Consider the following 20,086-nt stretch of genomic DNA (forward strand, 5'->3'; position numbering starts at 1 on the left):
ATCTTTTAATCTTTTAATTAATTTGATTAAATAATTAATTTTTTTCTATTAATTAAAGTAAAACTCATGTAATTATTTTCTTGAAAAATTTCTGTGCGTAATTTTTCCATATAATAAAATTTTTTAAATTTTAGAAAATTTAATTAAACTTTAAATGAAATAATATTTTAATGTCGTTTTGTCGCCTCTTTGTTTGTCTTAGGAATCTCCATAACAAATGATTCATAGGTGAAGGGAGGGGGGTTTATGGAAACCAGTTCCCAATATAATCAAACAATATCCTGACCAAAAATAATGTGGAAACAAATAATTTTTTTGACCAACAAACATTTGCCCTATAACTTCTATTAGCACGTTTGTCCATCCATGCATTTTGTGCTTCGTTACTTAAGGATGTTGTTGTATTCATTTCTTTATATGTTAGAATTAATAATAAAAATCTTTGGATCATGTAAAGAAAACGAAGTAGCGGGTTTCGTCGTATTTTCACAGTAGCTTTTAGGTTAGGTCAGGTAAGTGTTAATGATTACGACACAGGGTTAGAGCCCCGCGAAAAGGCCAGAAATATGAGAAAAGCTACTGTGAAAATTGGACGAGGCGCGCTTCTTCGTTTCATTAAAAATTTTTGTTTAGAGACAGACTACAAAACCTTGGGTGGTAATACTGTCCGTCTTTCTGTCAACCCAGAGTCATCATTCGTCAACGGGTAAGCAACATACAGTGATACACCAATGGCATCTAAATCAATTCTATGGGTAAAGTACTTTTAAGTTAAAGTATTTTAGAAACAATGAATCAAAAATCAAGTCTAAGTACATTAATTTAACTCAAGTATCATTTTGGAATCAAGTGCAGTTCACGGTAAAATATTCCTTGGAACGATTATTTCCAAAATTTATGTGCGTTACAAGATATCTGTGCGTTATCAAATCAATTGCCATTTTATTATTTTTTGGCCTTCTTATGTTGGTTAAAATTTTGCACTAACATTGCACTAAATTTAATGGTTGAGCCGTTTGGTCGCTAGCAACCTTTAAGGTTCATCGATTTTTGTAGATACTCGATCCCAGGAACATTTACCGTAAACTGTACTAGATCCTAATTTTCTGAAAGAAGGTGTATCAACTTTTTTTTTATAGCTAGCCGGTTCTTTTGTAAGTAGTAGATGTAAAATTTTTCATAGAATTCAGATATGCAATCGGTTTTTTTTGTAGACCTCTTATTTTTTAAGTAATTTAAGTTTTAAAAAAAAAATTAAGTTGATTTTAAGGTACTAAAACGCAACAAAAAAAAGGAAGAAAATGGCCATTATGTACAAAAATAGTAAGATCTTTAATTTGACACCTTATTTTTTGAATTTTGTCAGGTAATTATTGAAAAAATTGATTTTTTTAAACCCACGAGAATAAAAACTTTGAACTTAATTTTATCATTTCACAGGTAAAAAAATATGGGTTCATATATACCTTTAGAATCAGAAAAATATTACGAATCCATTGTAAGCAAAATTGAAAAAAAGTAAAAAAATAAAAAATAAAAAATGGCCTATTATATTTTTTTGTTCAGGCAACACTTTCGTCATCCCCTCTTTACCCCCTTCCCATTTTTATACTCAATTCAAGAATTAAGACGTTGCCTGTATAATATAATATGATATTTTCATATAATTTCTTTTATTGTAGTTTATATACTATATTGTAAACTTTTTATTGTATTTGTAATACTTTTCTCATTCTAACAGTATATATATACAGGGTGAGTCAGAAAAAACTGAGTTTTCCGATTTTCTGATACAACCAATAGGAATATGGAAAAAACAATTATAGGTTCTTGTTCTCTATAAAAATATACATTAAACATAGAAAAGGTGTTTTTGAATATCTCTGAAAACAACCGCGCTTTTTAGAGCATAAAGATTTCAAAAAGTGTGTGTGATGACTTTTTTGGCCATTATTTTGTACTTTTTAGGTAGATTTATTTATAATAAAAAATGTCTACCATTCTAAAAAGATAAACAAACATATTTTTTGATTATTAAAATTTTTATTCAACAGATTGTAAATATTTAACATCTTAAAAATACAATTTATTTAAATCAAATTATCACATTATAAATCAAACGTTTTGTTGCAATCAAAGACTATGTTTCAAAGCATTTTCCATCATTATTTAAGCATAGATCTGCACGTTTTCTTATATCTAAAACTGCTCTACGACACATGTCAGGATCCATCTGCCTAACCTCACGTTGAATAGCTGCCTGCAGTTCATCCAGATTGTTAGGTTTAGGATAATAAACCCGAGATTTTAAATAACCCCACAGAAAGAAGTCACAGGGATTTAAATCTGGTGATCTTGGTGGCCATTCTCTTTCAGCTCCCTTGCTTATCAGTCGGCCATCAAACTGGCGGTGAAGATAAGCAATGTTTCTTCTTTCTGTGTGGCATGGAGCCCCGTCCTGTGTCCAGGTAAGGTTGTCTAGGTTGCCACCATTATTTGCCCTGACTTCAGGCAACACATGGTATTGGAGAAGTGACTTCTATTTAGCTGCATTCATTGTCTCATTGCGGTAAAATTTGAGACCAAATAAGCCAGATGCTTTGATTCCACACAAAAAACAAGCAGCTTCTCCGACACAAAATTTTCATGTGCAAGGTTTTCTGGTCGCCCCTTCCCTACTTCAGCATACATTCGCACATTCTGTGAGTTAACATGACCTTTCAAATCAAAACAGGCCTCGTCCGAAAATAGGATATTCTTCATTTCACGCACTCTTTGTCTAGAAACCCAGTTACAAATGTTGATTCGCCTGGGAAGATCTGTATCCAATAGTCTCTGGCGCCTGACAGCCTTGTACGGATGATATTTCAACTCGGCAGATATTCTACACCAGCTGGTCTGACTAATACCAAGTTTATTTCGTCGGCCTGAGTTGATTGGTGATTGGTCTCGTCCAATACGGCCTAAATTCTTTGCAGAATCTCTATCCATAATCCTTTTAACCCTGCGCTTATTTCTCTCTGTCACAACCGTGCGTGTGCGGCCACTATGATTGTTGCCTGGAGAATCTTTACTGTTACAATTGTGCATTGTAAATTTTGACAATTGTTTTTTCATAAGATTTCTCACTGTGTTCTTTGTAGGCAGACGAGACATAGGAAATGCTTCCATATACCGCTGGTTAAGCTCTGGCCAAAAGTTTTTTTTAACACACTTAAATTAGAATAGTCAAGCATAAGTTTAGTCCTTTGTTCAGGAGAAAACTGTGCTCGAACCATTGTAATGACTTGATAGCTTTAAGGTATAATTAAAACTAAGGTAAATGAAAATCTATTGTTAAGATTTAACCACCCCATGACCGGAAAACCAGCTCATGACCGGAAAACCAGCTCATGCCCGGAAATATTTCATCTCGTTACCTAAATTTCTCCCCCCTCCCCCCAAATTTCCTCTATATTTGGACTATGACCGGATTTAATCTCCAAAATCTCCGCCCCCTTTTGACAAATTATAATTGTGTGTTATAATTCATCATAATAACTTCATTTAAATAGGATAGGGCTTCTAAAAGGCATTTTTATCTTAAAAATTCAAACCTTTATAACTTTTTTATCTTAAGAGATTTTTTTGTCAAATAAAAAGGTTTTTTTTTCTTTTTACTATGAGCTACGTTATTATAGAAGATTCTTTTAAACCACATGCATCACAGTCAAGAAATATGAAAAAATGACAAATTGCAGTATTCTAAAAATGCTTTTGTAAGGAGCCAAAAAGCATTTCATCTTTAAAACTCATTAAAGTACTTTTCTTTGATCTTTTTCTTAATAAATATTGAAATTTTAAGATTTTTTTAATACAAAATAGATGAGTTATTTTAATTTTTCTTGATCAACATTTTTCACACAAGGCATTTTTTGACACCATACACCTATCATAGAGGCCGCATTTTTAGAGATAATGAAAAACATCTTTTACAAGTTTGATGTGCCTTTGTACAGAGAACAAGGACATATAATTATTTTTTCTGTATTCCTTCTAGTTGTTTCTGAAAATCGGAAAACTCAGTTTTATTTGACTCACTCTGTATATTTCTTATGCCTGGGGAATGATAAAATTAAGTTCAAAGTTTTTATTCTCGTGGGTTTAAAAAAATCGATTTTTTCAATAATTACCTGACAGAATTGAAAAAGTAAGGTGTCAAATTAAAGATCTTACTATTTTTGTTCAAAATTGCCATTTTCTTTCTCTTTTTTGTTGCATTTTAGTATCTTAAAATCGACTTAATTTTTTTTTAAAAACCTTAAATTACTTAAAAAATAAGAGGTCTACAAAAAAACCGATTGCATATCTGAATTCTATGAAAAATTTTACATCTACTACTTACTAAAAGAACCGGCTAGCTATAAAAAATAAAGTTGATACACCTTCTTTCAAATATATTTTAAAATTGTTTGGTTGTTGTGCAAATATTTTCAATGTTTGTCAGAAATGTCATTTTTGCTCTATGCCTGTGGCTATATTTAATAGCTATTCTATAAATATTGTCTTAACCTCTTTTCGAGGAAGCTTTGTGTTTATCAAGTTCGAAATTAATTCCTTATCATTATCCTGAAACTAAGCGCAAATGTCGTCTTTTTTGGCTTTCCTTCATAGTGTGACGCGGCATGGATTGTTTATATATTTTGATGCGCACGTTCGTTACTTTTGAATGAGATATGAGTGTGTGAAGATTTCGGAGAACAAAATTGGGCCTATCATTGGTCTCATAGTGTGTGAACGACCCTAGTATACCAGGGATTTGAAACCATAAGAACTTCAGGTAGAATTTGTTATTTTTATTAAGAAGAATGGTGTATAGGACGATTATATGTAGTTTTAAAAAAGGCTTTAGCCAGCTAAACATGAAACTTAATAATGATTAATATATGTTTTAGTATTTTTTATGTGCCTTTATTTTTGCATTTAACAATGATTTATTAAACCAAATAATTTTCCTTTAAAGCCAAAGTTTCCAAAGATTCTTAACCGAAGAGAAAAATGATTTTTAAAAAGCAATTAAGATTACGTGGTTATAAATAACTGGAATTATGAACTAATTGATTTTGTAATTTCAGGACTTTGAAATAATTTCATCAATAAATCTATATTCAAACCTGCTGTTGAAACTTGATGGTTCCTGGTATTGGGGGTTTGTATGTTCGCCAACAGATCTCGAGAACTTCCCGCTAATTCGGAAGTCATACTCAACCAAAGTGTCATGGTTGAGACAATTTCAAAGTATCTGATGAATAGGCGTTAGCATTCATCAAGAGATCAATAGCATCCAGTGAATTATTGATGCAATAAACTGTGACAATTTTTCTGTGAAATAAGTACCTAGTGAATCAATATGCCACTAACCAAAAAGCAGAAAATTGAGCGAGCTATCGCTATTGGCAGTGAAAGGCTAGAAGTGTTTGACGAACAGTTAAAAGTGTTTTATGACAATCTAAAGGCCTGCCAAAGTTTTAGTTCATGTGAAAATGTGAATGTAAAATCAATTCGTGACATTTTTAGTGAGGTCAAGGACCAATCTGACCTAATAAAAAGTCTAAAACCTGCCGTGGAGACTAGTGAGCTGCGCGAGTTCAAGCGTGATTTGGATGAAGCTAGTGAGCAGAAAACTGTTGCAGATAAAGTTTATGCGTCGTTGGAGCAGTGTACAAAAATTCTGTACTGGCTTGACAATGATTCAGACGACGCGAGGTCAAGCACTGTCGCCAGGAACCTCGACGTCATTGAGAAGGTGAAGATGGACATGGGAGTGCTTAAAATTTCCGTGGAGTTGCGCCAAGAAGTACGTGATATGTACCGAAGGCTTAGAGAGATGGAACGTCGTTCATCTAACCTGGATGAGAGTGGGACACCTGCTATGCTCTCCAGAAGTATGTCTGCCGTGGATATTCGGAGTTCCAACCCGCAGTATGGACGCTGGGACAACAGTTTGTTGCCGTCCTTCGACGGTACTGACACGGATTACCCAAACTTTAAACAGGTCTTTAAGGATCTATGCTCTGGTTACGGATTTGCTGACCAGAGGTTAAGTCTGATGTTGTGTATGGAGAAGGTGATAACCAACCCGGAACTACGCAAGCAAGTGTCAGCGATTAGAGATCATAATGAACAATGGTCGTTTCTTGATCAGATGTTTTTATCAAACACTCGCCGGTTCATGAGGATTTTAACTAAGCTGAACAAGATGAAACCTGTGGATAAACCTGTGGACGTGGTTAGCGCAATTGCTACCTTCAAGAGCATGATGCAGGAAGTAGAAACCATCGTTGGTTCTGCAGCTAAGGATTACAACCACCTAACTCTTATTCATATTTTTAAAGACAAGTGCCCTGAAAATTTGAGAGAGAAAATTATGATGGAGCTAGGTAGCATGAACCAACCAAACATCCAGAAGATTGTAGAACTACTGGAGAGGACCAGGGGAGCCATGTTAGCCGGTGATATGTCTTATGACACTAGCGCCGGCAAGAGAAATCGTGACAGAGCTGCCGCCGCGCAAGTATCTGGCGGCAGCGACAATAAGAATGGAAAGGCTGGAAAGGACAAGGCTTCCAAGTGGAACAGTGCATGTCCTGTGGAGAGCTGCAAGGAGAAACACCCGATTTTCCGTTGCCTCACGTTTAAGAAGATGGATGTGGTTGACCGAAAGAAAGTTGTCCAGCAGAAGAAGTTATGTGAACTCTGCCTGTGTGACGGCCATACTGCTGACAAGTGTAATAAATCGGATAAGCTTGGTGTTTGTGGTACCAATAATTGCGACAGATACCATTCTAGGTTACTCCATGAGGCTAGTGCTGGTGTGAATACAGTCTACAAGTCAAGTTCTGCACCCAGCCCCTGTACCTTCTTACTTCAGTTAGTTCCTGTTGTAGCACCTGGCGGCGGCACCTGCCACGCCACTGTAATGTTTGACTCTGGGGCAAATTTGCCACTTGTGTCTGAGAAGTTATCCAACAAGTTGAAGCTGAAATCTACCGGCAGATATACAACTATTTCTGTAGCTGACGGCAGTGAGTCTTCCTGCCGCAATGTTGTGTTTTATCTGAAGGATAGGGACGGCAATTTGAGGGAGTTTGAGGCAGCTGTCATGCCTACCCTCGGCGGGGCCAACGCGATGCGCTCGGTCCACCCCGAAACTGCCGCCGAGATATTTAAAATGCCGCCAGAAAGGTTTACATATATTAGTGGAGGCTTAGATATCATCATCGGAAATACACATCCTGACGTGTTTCCATCAACCTACCAGAAAGTGGGCCAGTCTATGTTGTGGCGAACCATTTTTGGTAGTGGTTTTATCTGTACGAGTGCTGACGGTGGAGCTGGAGATCAAAAGTCGGCATATAAGGCTGTCAGTGTCAGTGGAGGCACCTTGCCAGACTTTCTGACGTCTGAATCGTTTGGCGTACAGCCGCAGGCACTTTGTCCAGGATGTACTGCCTGTCAAGAGTGCAAGGCTATGGCCGACGGCACTACCTGGGACCAGCGTGAGAGGCAGAGGATAATTGAGGCAGGTTTAACACTAGACTTGCAGTCCAACAAGTGGACAGGTCAATATGCTTATATTGAAGATCCTCACACTTTACCCTACAATGAGAGTTTAGCCCGCAAAATTGCTGAAAAGGATCGTGCCAAGATGGTCAAGGAAGGTACCTATGGAATGTATGTGGAGGTATTCAACGACGCCATATCCAGAGGCGTATTTCAAAAAGCCACGCCTGAAGAATTGCAGTATGAAGGGCCTAAGTCTTGTTCATCAATAGTGGTTGCTTTCAAGGAGGATTCAAGTTCCACACCCATGAGATTGTGTGCAAATAGTTCTCTGACGTTCAAAGGTACCAGTTTTAATAACATAATGCTGGGAGGCCCGCCGCCAATGCAGAAGATTTTTTATCATTTGATGCTTTTCCGCGGTTACAAGGTTGGTATAACCGCGGATATTTCCAAGTTTTATAACTCCATCCTGGCCACAGAGTTCGACAGCCAGATGAAGAGAGTTTTATTTTCCCCGACGCCAGACGGTCCACTTGAAATTTACCTGACCAAAGTTGTGAATTTTGGCGAGTTGGCTGCGGGAAACTTGGCAGTTACAGCCCTGAAGTTGACGTCCCGCCTGTTCGGCGGAAAGAGTGAAGCAGAGGTCAAGGAGATGTATGGAGAGGGGCAGATAAACGGTAGTGAAATTGTTGCTAAACCTGAATTATGGAAGGAGCCACAAATACCTACCTACCCTGATGAGGAATTCAAGTTACCTCAGATTCCAGTTGCAGTCAAGCTTGAGAAGCACAGCTTCATAGATGACGTTATTTCGGGAGCAGGATCGAAGCCAGAAGCCAAGGAGATGATGAAAGAGGCCGACAGAATTATCGGCAAAGGTAGTTTTTCCTTCAAACAAGTCATTTATTCTGGAGATGATTGCCAGCCAACCAAGGTTCTCGGGCTGATATGGAAGCCAGCCACCGATGTGTTGTCCATCGCCACAAGAGTCAACCAAGATGGTAAAGTCAAGGGAAAGAAGGTGAAAGAGGATGCTGATTTGTACAACCTCCAGGACGCCTTGGACGAGAATCTGACAAAGAAGATGGTCCACAGGTTCGCCGCCCAAACCTTCGACCCGATCGGGCTTTGCAGCCCTATTCTGTTGAGAATTAAACTTGTCCTGCGGAAAACATGTTTGCTGAATTTGGGCTGGCAAGATTTCATTCCAAAAAGTCTACGGGATGAACTTGTTAAGTCGCTGGAGGACAGAGCTGAGGTCGCTAAATTGGAGTTTGACCATTGTGTGGTCCCGGAGGAACCAACTGGCCTTCCATCCTTGATGATGTTTTCGGATGGGTCATCAGAGGCTTATGCATGTAATGCATATTTGAGGTGGCCAACTAGACGAGGATTTGAAACGTTTCTGCTAGCCACCAAGTCAAGAGTTGCGCCGGTCAAGTGTGAATCAATTCCACGCCTTGAATTGATGGGGTGCCAGATGTCCACAAGGTTGTCAAAGTCCATCAGAGATGCCCTGCCCTTTGATATTATCAGAGTGATGTACTTTACTGATTCATCGTGTGTTTTATCACAAATAGTTTCCAACAGTGCTATGTTGAACACATTTAATTCTCATCGCATTGGAGAAATTCAATCTGCAACCAACAAGGATGACTGGAGGTGGGTCCCGGGGACACACAATGTTGCAGATTTGGGCACAAGAAGCACCTGCAAGGTATCAGATTTGGGACCAGGTTCCAGGTACAGATTGGGCCCAGAATGGTTGCGCCAGGATGAAAGTGCGTGGCCGGTGAAAACTGCCGAACAAGTCAAGCAGGATTTACCACCAGAGGAGTTGAATACCAAAATGGTTAAGTTATGTTCAATGAAAGTTGCCGGAGAAGCCGCTGAAGATGTCTTTAGGTTTAAGCACAGGAGATCATTTGGACAGGCCAAACGTATTATGGCAGCTGTCCTGCAAGTAGCGAACACCTGGTTGAAGAAGCTAAAGAGCAGACAAGAAGGTAAGACTACAGCCGCTGGTAGTCATGTAGCAGCCGCAGATTCTGTGTACAAGCCGTCTTTGTACAATTTTATGGCGGCGGCGGAACTTTTCATTGTGTCACGAAGCCAAGAGGATGAGTGGATAAATGACGCTAAAGGCAATTATGCGTCATTGAATCCATTAGTGCATGAAGTATCATTGACCTGGCCTGTCGTTGGTCCCGGAGGAAATTATGTGACCAGGGAGATGAGAATTCTTAAAATGGTTGGTCGTGGAGAGCCCGTCATTGACGCCATTACTGGTGGCCGTAAAATGATATTTGAAGACATGCCAGGTTTAATAATTTTGGAGCCTGGTAATTGGTTAGCTGCTGTTTTTATGAGAGAAGCGCATGTTGAGCTTCACTCTGGTGTCCGTGGAACTTTAGCTGAGAGCCGCCGTTGGTGCTGGATTGTGAAGGCAAGGAGGTTGTCCATCATGGAAGTGAAGAAGTGTTGGCCCTGCAGTGTTGAGAGGGCTAAGGAATGTCGTACTACCATGAAGGATGTGTTACCTGACAAGTTGGTCCCGAGCAGGCCTTTTGAAGCTGTGCAAGTCGACCTGATGGGTCCGCTGGTTACGAGGAGAGCTGCCGCCAAAACGAGGAGTCAGACAGCAATGAAGAAGGTGTGGGTGTTCGTGGTGGTCTGCAGGTTCTCAGGGGCGTTATGGTTAGATGCCTTGGAAAAGTATGATACCAGCAGTATCCTGTTGTCCCTGCGCAAGTTGGAGGCTGTTCATTGTCTGCCGAAGGTCATAGTAAGCGACATGGGCACACAATTATCCGGTGCTCGCAAGGTTTTAGAGCAGAAGTTGGGCAGCCAGGTAGAGTTTTCTTGGTCTCAGATCCCGGCCCGAGCCCACCATTTCATTGGGCAAGCTGAGAAAATGGTGGGATTAACCAAGAGATTGCTGTCCAAGAAGTTGGTGAATAGTTCTGTTAATTTCAACGAGCTCCTGGTGCTGTTGGCGGAGGTTAGCAAGTTAATGAATAGCAGACCATTGATGATAGAAGCTGCGAACGACGTGGAGAATTGGCGGCTGATTACCCCTGGCCAGCTGCTGGGAAATGTTGACCGCCAGCCGTTGTGCAATGTGGCGATGAAACCAGAGGACCAAATTTCCTCCAGGTTGAAGTTGTTAGAAGATTTGTCTGCCCAGTTTTGGACTGCCTACCGCCAGGAGATCCTACCGAAGATATTACGGATGTCCAAGTGGAAGGATGAGATGGCGGAGCCACTAGCTGACGGAGATATAGTTCTGGTTACGAGTACCAATCCGCTGATGAGATGTTTGAGGATGGGCCGAGTGACGAGAATTGAGGATGGGAGAAAGACTGCAAGAGTCTTGTTCAGGCTGACAGATAAATCTCCCCTGGAAGAACATGCTGTATCAGTCAGGCAGTTGTTAAAAATTATGATTAATAATTGATTCTTATTTTATGGAAATTGAGATTTTTTTTAGTAAAAAAGCCACATTTTCATATGCCTATTTTTATGCCTAAAATAAGAATCAAATGAAATGCGATTAAATTTTATTCTATTTCATATGCTCAAATTTAATTTTATTGAGTTTAAATTCTTTTCAAAAGTACAGTTCATTATAAAACTTACCTGAAAAGTTTACCTAAAAGGAATAAATGTGTCGAGGTTGCGTGATTCGATATTTATTCTAAGAAAAAAATCAATTATTTTTAGCAGATTTTTTTAAAAAGAAAGTATATATGAATTTCAATCAAGTAAAACATTTTTATTCAGATCAAGGAATGATTGAAAATTCATATTTAAAGTCTCATATATTTTTTACAAAGAAAAATTGGTATTTTTTTTATAATTCCGATGAAAATTCTAACGAAGATATTATTATTTTGCTATTCTTTAAGTATTAAAAAGTTTATTGTTGATTAAGATAGTACAGTTCTTATTCATTAAGTTTGAAAAACTTTCTGCCCAAGGATTTTGAAATATTTTTTCTTACTACTCTTTTTGATGCTTAACAAATTTAGTTTTAAGTACCTATAAATCTTAATTTTCTTGTCTAAGATTTATTTCGTTTTTTTTTACCATTATTTGTTTACATTTCAACCTGATTTCGTAGGTACTTATTGATTTATTAATAATGATTTGTTACCTATTGATTATGAAATGATTATTATTTAGTATAGTTGTTATATTTACAACATCATGATTAATAGGATTATCTATTTTAGGATGGTGTATGTGATCTTGTGATTGTCATGTGCATGGAATGTTGTATGGTACAAACCAATCCCCATCCTTCTATCCTAAAATGTGAGGTATTATGAGTCCTAGTGAGGAGTATAATATTGTGTATGCATTTCACGGGGTTTCATTTAGTTAGGAGCAAAATTGTCACGTTTTCGGGATGTGGCCATTCTCATGTGATTATGGTGAGTTGAGTTTAGTGAGAAATGTTGCTAGTGCTCAGCGCAAAAAAAACCTTGAATCTCGTTAAGGAAGTTAATTTGACTTTCAAACGGGGGGTGTGTCTTAACCTCTTTTCGAGGAAGCTTTGTGTTTATCAAGTTCGAAATTAATTCCTTATCATTATCCTGAAACTAAGCGCAAATGTCGTCTTTTTTGGCTTTCCTTCATAGTGTGACGCGGCATGGATTGTTTATATATTTTGATGCGCACGTTCGTTACTTTTGAATGAGATATGAGTGTGTGAAGATTTCGGAGAACAAAATTGGGCCTATCATTGGTCTCATAGTGTGTGAACGACCCTAGTATACCAGGGATTTGAAACCATAAGAACTTCAGGTAGAATTTGTTATTTTTATTAAGAAGAATGGTGTATAGGACGATTATATGTAGTTTTAAAAAAGGCTTTAGCCAGCTAAACATGAAACTTAATAATGATTAATATATGTTTTAGTATTTTTTATGTGCCTTTATTTTTGCATTTAACAATGATTTATTAAACCAAATAATTTTCCTTTAAAGCCAAAGTTTCCAAAGATTCTTAACGGAAGAGAAAAATGATTTTTAAAAAGCAATTAAGATTACGTGGTTATAAATAACTGGAATTATGAACTAATTGATTTTGTAATTTCAGGACTTTGAAATAATTTCATCAATAAATCTATATTCAAACCTGCTGTTGAAACTTGATGGTTCCTGGTATTGGGGGTTTGTATGTTCGCCAACAGATCTCGAGAACTTCCCGCTAATTCGGAAGTCATACTCAACCAAAGTGTCATGGTTGAGACAAATATGTCCATCAGTCCCTAATTAACGGGTAGCTCTTTTCGTTGATTTTAGGCATGTTAGAATTGTTCTATCGATTTCAAACTTTTTTATGGTGTTTTCTGTAACAGTTAGGTACAACGTAGAAAGCGTAGCAACTCTATAATCGTTAAAAGAAACATACTAATTTTCTAACTTTTTTGATATTTTTTTTGTATGATAAATTATCCTCTTCATCTGATTTTTCTTTTTGAATAATTATAGACTGATAGTAATAAAGATATTAAAGTTTAACATTTAAGTATGTAACTTCAGCTTATCAAGTTTTGATACTCTACAACTTAACTTCCTCTAAAAAGAGTGCATTTATAAATTTAAAATTGTTAAGAAATGCACTATGTATTTAAAATATTTAGTTAAATACCTATATGTAATTGATCATTTTTATTTTAATTTTATTTTTGACAAAGACTTTAAATTTGTGTTTCAATATATTTGGCTCTTAATATATTTTATATAGGATGTAAAATATCATAATAAATAAAGATATATATAGAGGGAGAGCATTGCAAATTGTATCATGCTGGTACACAAGGTTTTCTAAACACCTTCCCTATTTCTGTCTTAAAAACTTTGGAACTTTTTATTTAGCAACGTATCAACTTTTCCACAAATAATTTTAATCTATAGAAAGGGAATTTTGTGTATCATAATAATTAGGTGTATATCAATTTTATTATCCATAGTCCTTATTAAACCTAGATTTTTCCTATGTTCTCTTAGAAATAAAATTAAAGGAATCCTGCAGTAAACACACCGCTTTAACTGCAGGCTTCCTTTAAGTATGTGTTATTTTAGTGTACCCACGATAGGAGAGATAGATTTGTTTGGTGGAAAACTTGTATTTATAGAGGATATGCTTTTTATCAATGATGATATTGTTCAACAACTAAATGAAAAATTCAGGTAAAAAATTTGAAAAAAACAAGAATGACAATATTCAAAAGTAAGCCTAAAACATGGATGGAAAAACGATCATTACGGACCTTTTGTAGGATTAGGTCTTTTGTAATTTAGGTCTTCTGTAGCAACGTCATATTTAAAGTCTCATTTTCTCAACACTCACGGACTGAGGGAAGGAAGGACAAAAGCAAAAGCTACTAAAAAGATAATTTAGCCCATAATCAAGACTTTTAAATTGAAAAACAGAGTAAATTTTTCTATAGATTATATATATTTTATTAAATATTGACTAAGTTTAATTTTTTTCACGTTGTCTATAAATCAGATAAAATTTTCGTCAAATTGCTGTATTTCTTAATTATCTAATATATGATTTTTTTTGGCAGAGCTCAATAAATAATCAATTTGTTTAGATATTTAGAAACTGGACCTCTGATTACTTCTCCATGGCTTGAATCTCAGTACCTATCTCATGCCTATAGGTAATGTTATCTTGTAAGAATAGATTTATTAACTTAGATGGACTCTCAGATAGTTTGTTAAAACTGACTGCTTGGGCTTGTGAAGAAACTATGTGAGTTCCTTGAATCTCAGTACCTCTCTCATGCTTATAGGTAATGTTATCTTGTACAATAGATTTATTACTCAAGATGGGCTCTCAGTTAGTTTTTCAAAACTGATTACTTGGGCATGTGAAGAAACTATGTGAGTATCTTAGGTTAAAAAGTTCTATTTTGTACTTTTTTTGACAAAGGTATAACGAAATACATGATAAACTATTGCTACAAAACTAAGGGACTCTAATTTTCTGTGATGATTTTTGAGTATTTTGTTTCAAGATACATATTAGGGATGGTTTTTTTTGACTATTTTTAACCTATTTTATGTACAAATTTATTAAAATATATATCATAATGATAAAAGTAATAATAGCATATGGTAAACACGAAAACAACATTAATTTTCACTTTGTACTGAATTAAAAATAATTGATTTCTACTTAATAATAAGCTGTTGAATATTAATCATCGATGTAAGTATTCTTTTATAAATATATTTTACAATATTTGATTTAAGCATATTTAAGAAGCCATTCACAAAAGATTACTTTTAATAAGATTAGGATTTGCTCAAGAAACCTTTAATATTATGTATTTCCTAAGAATACTTAAGGTGCTTATAAATATAAAATATTAGAACAACATATTTTAATTACTCTAATAGGAATGGATACTGTGATATATTCTTCCACACCCTCGCATGAAATATCCAGCTGGCTAATAAAACGATATCCCCACTCATAAATTTACCCCATTCCCTCCCCTAACAATGGATAAACGTATTGACCAATATCCGAGGACTATATTATCAAACTAAATTGCCAATTTATAGCAGAAAGAGTTTGGGGACTTAAGGGGGTCAGTATGATTTTAATGAATAAAATCATCCTTTCTCACCGAATACGTTGGAGAAGGACTCGAACTACCCCCAGAGCTTTTCAAAACTTAGGGCCATTCGCATTCCGTCCGTCTGTATTTTTTTGCATAAAAAGGTATCCTTTAATTTAGCAATTTTGCAACAAATTCACATGGATTTTGTATTGACTTTTTTTCAATTTGAAATTTATACTCTCCTTATTAAGTTCCAGCACTCTGGATAATGAGATGTTAATAATCGTTTGCCCTAACGTCTGAATTTAGAGCTTTGCTTTTAAGAAAGTTTTCATCCTTGTTTTTTTTTCTCCAGGTATTTAAGCCGGAGTCCAGATTTTTCCTTTCTTACAGTGTATATGAACCTGACAAGCCCACTTGGATCCTACGCACCTAACATCTGTAAGTAATTTAAGAATTTACGTTAATATATAAACCACGGCTGTGGCTTAACACGTAGTGCATCAACATAGGTTCGAATCTGCCAAGCACCGCGTCATTAATAAAGACATTAAAATGATTCCTACTGCATCTGTGTCAGGTGCTCGACATAAATAGTTAGACTAGAGTATGGAGAATGCCTTGGCAACGCATTACCATACCCAGATAGGACTTCCAGACAAAGGTCGTGCAATTAAAGTTTTAGTTGTCTGTTGATTTACCCAATACCCATTAAGTGCATGAGCTGTCTCAAGCTTATAAATGTCTTGTGAAGGTTTTAGACTATTCTAATCTAACTCCACAACTCCTCCCCTAGAGGTTAGAAGCGAAGAAAATTGTTTGTATAAAATAAAAAAAATATTAAATCAATATTTGAAAAGAATTGTTAATTCCATTGTTTGATTTTAAAGAATTATTAATTTGCAGTGCACAAAATTATTAAACACTTTAGTTTAATAATCTAGTTTTAGAGAAGAAGCTCTACAAGTTGTTTTTGTCGTCGGTTAGTTTTTAAGATATTATTAACTTGGTCCCCAAAGTTTTACAATTAGGTATTTTATTTGTTAGCTTAACAACTCTCTCTCTCTCTCTTTCTCTCTCTCTCTCTCTCTCTCTCTCTCTCTCTCTCTCTCTCTCTCTCTTTCTCTCTCTCTGTCTCTATATTTATCTATCTATCTATCTATCTTTCTTTCACACACAATCTCCATCTCTGTCTCTGTCTCTCTCTCTCTGTCTCTCTCTGTCTCTTTCTGTCTCTCTCTCTCTCTCTCTGTCTCTGTCGGTCTGCCTCTCTCTCTCTGTCTCTCACTCTGTCTCTCACTCTGTCTCTCACTCTGTCTCTCACTCTGTCTCTGTCTCTCTCTCTGTCTCTCTGTCTCTCTCTCTGTCTCTCACCCTCTGTCTCTCTCTCTCTGTCTGTCTCTCTCTGTCTGTCTCTCTCTGTTTCTCTCTGTCTCTCTCTGTCACTCTGTCTCTGTCTCTCTCTCTCTCTCTCTCTCTCTCAATCCCTCTTTCTTTATAAGATATAATTTCTCATAAATAAGCTGTGCTACCATTGAACTTACTTGTTCTTGATCATAAATAAAGGAATTTTATAAATTATCATTAATTATCAAATTTTGATTATGGAAAGAGAACGAAGTAGTTGGTTTGATTTTCACAGTAGCTTTTCTGCTAATTCTAGCTCCTGCGGGGTCATTACCTAACCCTGTGGAGCAATCATTAACATTTACCTAACCTAAGCTAACCTAAAATAATCTGTCAAAAGCTACAATGAAAATACCCGCTACTTCGTTTTTTTTCCATGATCTTTAAACTTTAACATTTAATGTAACTGTATTGCTAAACTTTTAATGGTCTTATATATCCCTTTGTCGTAATTCTTTTTTCTATAACAAGTGTTTTTATCAGTTATAAAAAATGTTTATCAACTTAAGTGGGAAATTTTTTAAGTGGCTCTTGATGAAATCAAATGCTTTGCAAACATAGAGAATCTTGAGATTCGAGAAAATTTTTTATGATTCTATGATTAAGGAAGGGACTATGGATAGTTTATTTAAAGAAAAAATGATGTTATTGTTGTTTGATGACCTATGATCGTACAATGTAAAATTATCAACCAAACAAAATAATAGTATAATTGTATTTTGACTGTTTAAAAGTCTTCCAGTAGGGCTTCAACCCGATTAATATTCGCTGGAATAGAACTGGTTCTCATCCATACTGAAAAATCATGAATAGCATCATATTTCAGAAAAATTTCCACAAAAATTTTAATAAAAATCATAAAATCAATACCAGTTTTGTTAGACGGGCCTCTAATGTTTCTCATTAATATCTGCGGAAAGCTGTCTATAATACTACTAGAGTTGGCTCGATATAACTATCTCGCTATTGGCTAGGTTTATTCAATGATTTATTTACTTTTTTTGGATTTACAATATAAAATTCGCTCTATATTTCTATAAAATCCTTTCGTGGCATTCTTTTACTAAAAACCCACTTTGTATTGGCATAGTTTAATAACCAATTCAAAATTAATCTAATAACCTTTACAAACTGACATTTAAATTCATACTTTTTATTTCACAAATTCACTCTCTTTAGATTTTTTTGAAAAAGACGACATTGAATATGTTTTTGAAAACATGTTGTGTTCATCACAACATGTTGTAACATACACAGGGGTGGGTTTATATAAAAAGAATGATGCGTTATTTTTTTTATCTTTCCTTTGTCATGAAATCTATGTACTTTTCTCTGTCTCTCTTTATCTCCCCCTCTCTGTCTCTTTTTCTCTCTCTCTCTCTGTCAACAATATTTTCTAAAACAATATTTTTCAATTTTATATACTTTAGCATGTAAAGTAAGGCTGTAAAATTGTAATCATTATCTAATGCTGATGTGGCTCATTTGGTTAAGGCGTCAGGTTTGAGATGTCAAGTTTCAAGGTGGGTGGTTCAAGACTCACCACTGAAACATTATTTTTCTTTCAATTTTATATACTTTGGCATGTTGAATAAGGCTGTAAAACATTAGTCATTGTCTCATGTGATTTAGCTCTTTTGGTTAAGACGTCAGGTTTGAGGTGTCAAGTTTCAAGGTGGGTGGTTCAAGACTCACCACTGAAACATTATTTTTTTTAAATCTTATTTATTTTGGTACATAAACTAAGGCTGTAAAACAATAGTGATTGTCTCTTGCTGAATCAGCTCTTTTGATTAAGGTGATTTAACTCTTTTGGTAAAGGCGTCAGGTTTGAGATGTCAAGTTTCAAGGTGGATGGTTCCAGACTCACCACTGAAACATTATTTTTCTTTCAATCTTATATAATTTGGAATGTTTACTAAGGCTGTAAAACTATAGTAATTGTCTCATTCTGATTTAGCTCTTTTAGTTAAGATATCAGGTTGAAGATGTCAAGTTTCAAGGTGGGTTGTTCAAGACTCACCACTGAAACATTATTTTTTTAAAAATCTTATATACTTTGGCATGTAAATTAAGGCTGTAAAACTATAATTAATGTCTCATACTGATTTAGCTCTTTTGGTTAAGGCGTCAGGTTTGAGATGTCAAGTTTCAAGGTGGGTGGTTCAAGACTCACCACTGAAACAATATTTTTTCTTTCAATTTTATATACTTTGGCATAAAAACTAAGGCTGTAAAACATTGGTTATTGTCACATGTGATTTAGCTCTTTTTATTTTTTTTAAATCTTATTTATTTTGGTACATAAATTAAGGCTGTAAAACAATAGTGAGGCTGTAAAATTGTAATCATTATCTAATGCTGATGTGGCTCTTTTGATTAAGGTGTCAGATTGAAGATGTCAAGTTTCAAGGTGGGTTGTTCAAGACTCACCACTGAAACATTATTTTTTTAAAAATCTTATATACTTTGGCATGTAAATTAAGGCTGTAAAACTATAAAATTGTTTCATACTTATTTAGCTCTTTTGGTTAAGGCGTCAGGTTTGAGATGTCAAGTTTCAAGGTGGGTGGTTCAAGACTCACCACTAAAACATTATTTTTTTCAATCTTATTTACTTTGGCATGTAAACTAAGGCTGTAAAACAATAGTAACTATTTCATGATAATTTAGCTGTTTTGGTAAAGGCGTCAGGTTTGAGATGTCAAGTTTCAAGGTGGATGGTTCCAGACTCACCACTGAAACATTATTTTTCTTTCAATCTTATATACTTTGGATTGTTTACTAAGGCTGTAAAACTATAATAATTGTCTCATGCTTATTTAGCTCTTTTGGTTTTGGTTGAGATGTCAAGTTTCAAGGTGGGTGGTTCAAGACTCACCACTGAAACATTATTTTTTTTCTCAATCTTATTTACTTTGGCATGTAAACTAAGGCTGTAAAACTGTAATAATTGTCTCATACTGATTTAGCTCTTTTGGTTAAGGCGTCAGATTTGAGATGTTAAGTTTCAAGGTGGGTGGTTTAAGACTCACCACTGAAACATTATTTTTTTTTCAATCTTATTTACTTTGGCATGTAAACTAAGGCTGTAAAACAATAGTAATTATCTCATGATAATTTAGCTCTTTTGGTAAAGGCATTAGGTTTGAGATGTCAAGTTTCAAGGTGGATGGTTCCAGACTCACCACTGAAACATTATTTGTCTTTCAATCTTATATACTTTGGAATGTTTACTAAGGCTGTAAAACTATAGTAATTGTCTCATGCTGATATAGCTCTTTTGGTTAAGACGTCAGGTATGAGATGTCAAGTTTCAAGGTGGGTGGTTCAAGACTCACCACTGAAACATTATTTTTTTCAATCTTTTTTACTTTGGCATGTAAACTAAGGCTGTAAAATAATAGTAATTGTCTTATGCTGAATTAGCTCTTTTGGTTAAGGCGTCAGGTTTGAGATGTAAAGTTTCAAGGTGGGTGGTTCAAGACTCACCACTGAAACAATGTTTTTTTAATCTTATATACTTTGGCATGTAATAGCTT

General features: G+C 35.6%; 1 protein-coding gene across 4 annotated transcripts in view; it reads left to right on the forward strand.

Annotated features, from left to right (window-relative positions):
* The window catches only part of LOC145322007 (uncharacterized), a 61,910-nt gene that overhangs the window by 35,070 nt on the left and 6,754 nt on the right, over positions 1 to 20,086 (forward strand). For all 4 annotated transcript variants that reach the window (XM_080163734.1, XM_080163735.1, XM_080163738.1 and 1 more), the window contains 4 exons: positions 634 to 706; positions 13,642 to 13,749; positions 14,160 to 14,228; positions 15,493 to 15,578. In XM_080163734.1, the coding sequence (XP_080019860.1) occupies positions 634 to 706; positions 13,642 to 13,749; positions 14,160 to 14,228; positions 15,493 to 15,578 (336 nt within the window). The remainder of the gene's footprint in view (positions 1 to 633; positions 707 to 13,641; positions 13,750 to 14,159; positions 14,229 to 15,492; positions 15,579 to 20,086) is intronic.

This window comes from Acartia tonsa, chromosome 6, assembly GCF_053477335.1.
Source record: "Acartia tonsa isolate MP-2025a chromosome 6, ASM5347733v1, whole genome shotgun sequence".
In the NCBI taxonomy this organism is placed as follows: domain Eukaryota; kingdom Metazoa; phylum Arthropoda; class Copepoda; order Calanoida; family Acartiidae; genus Acartia; species Acartia tonsa.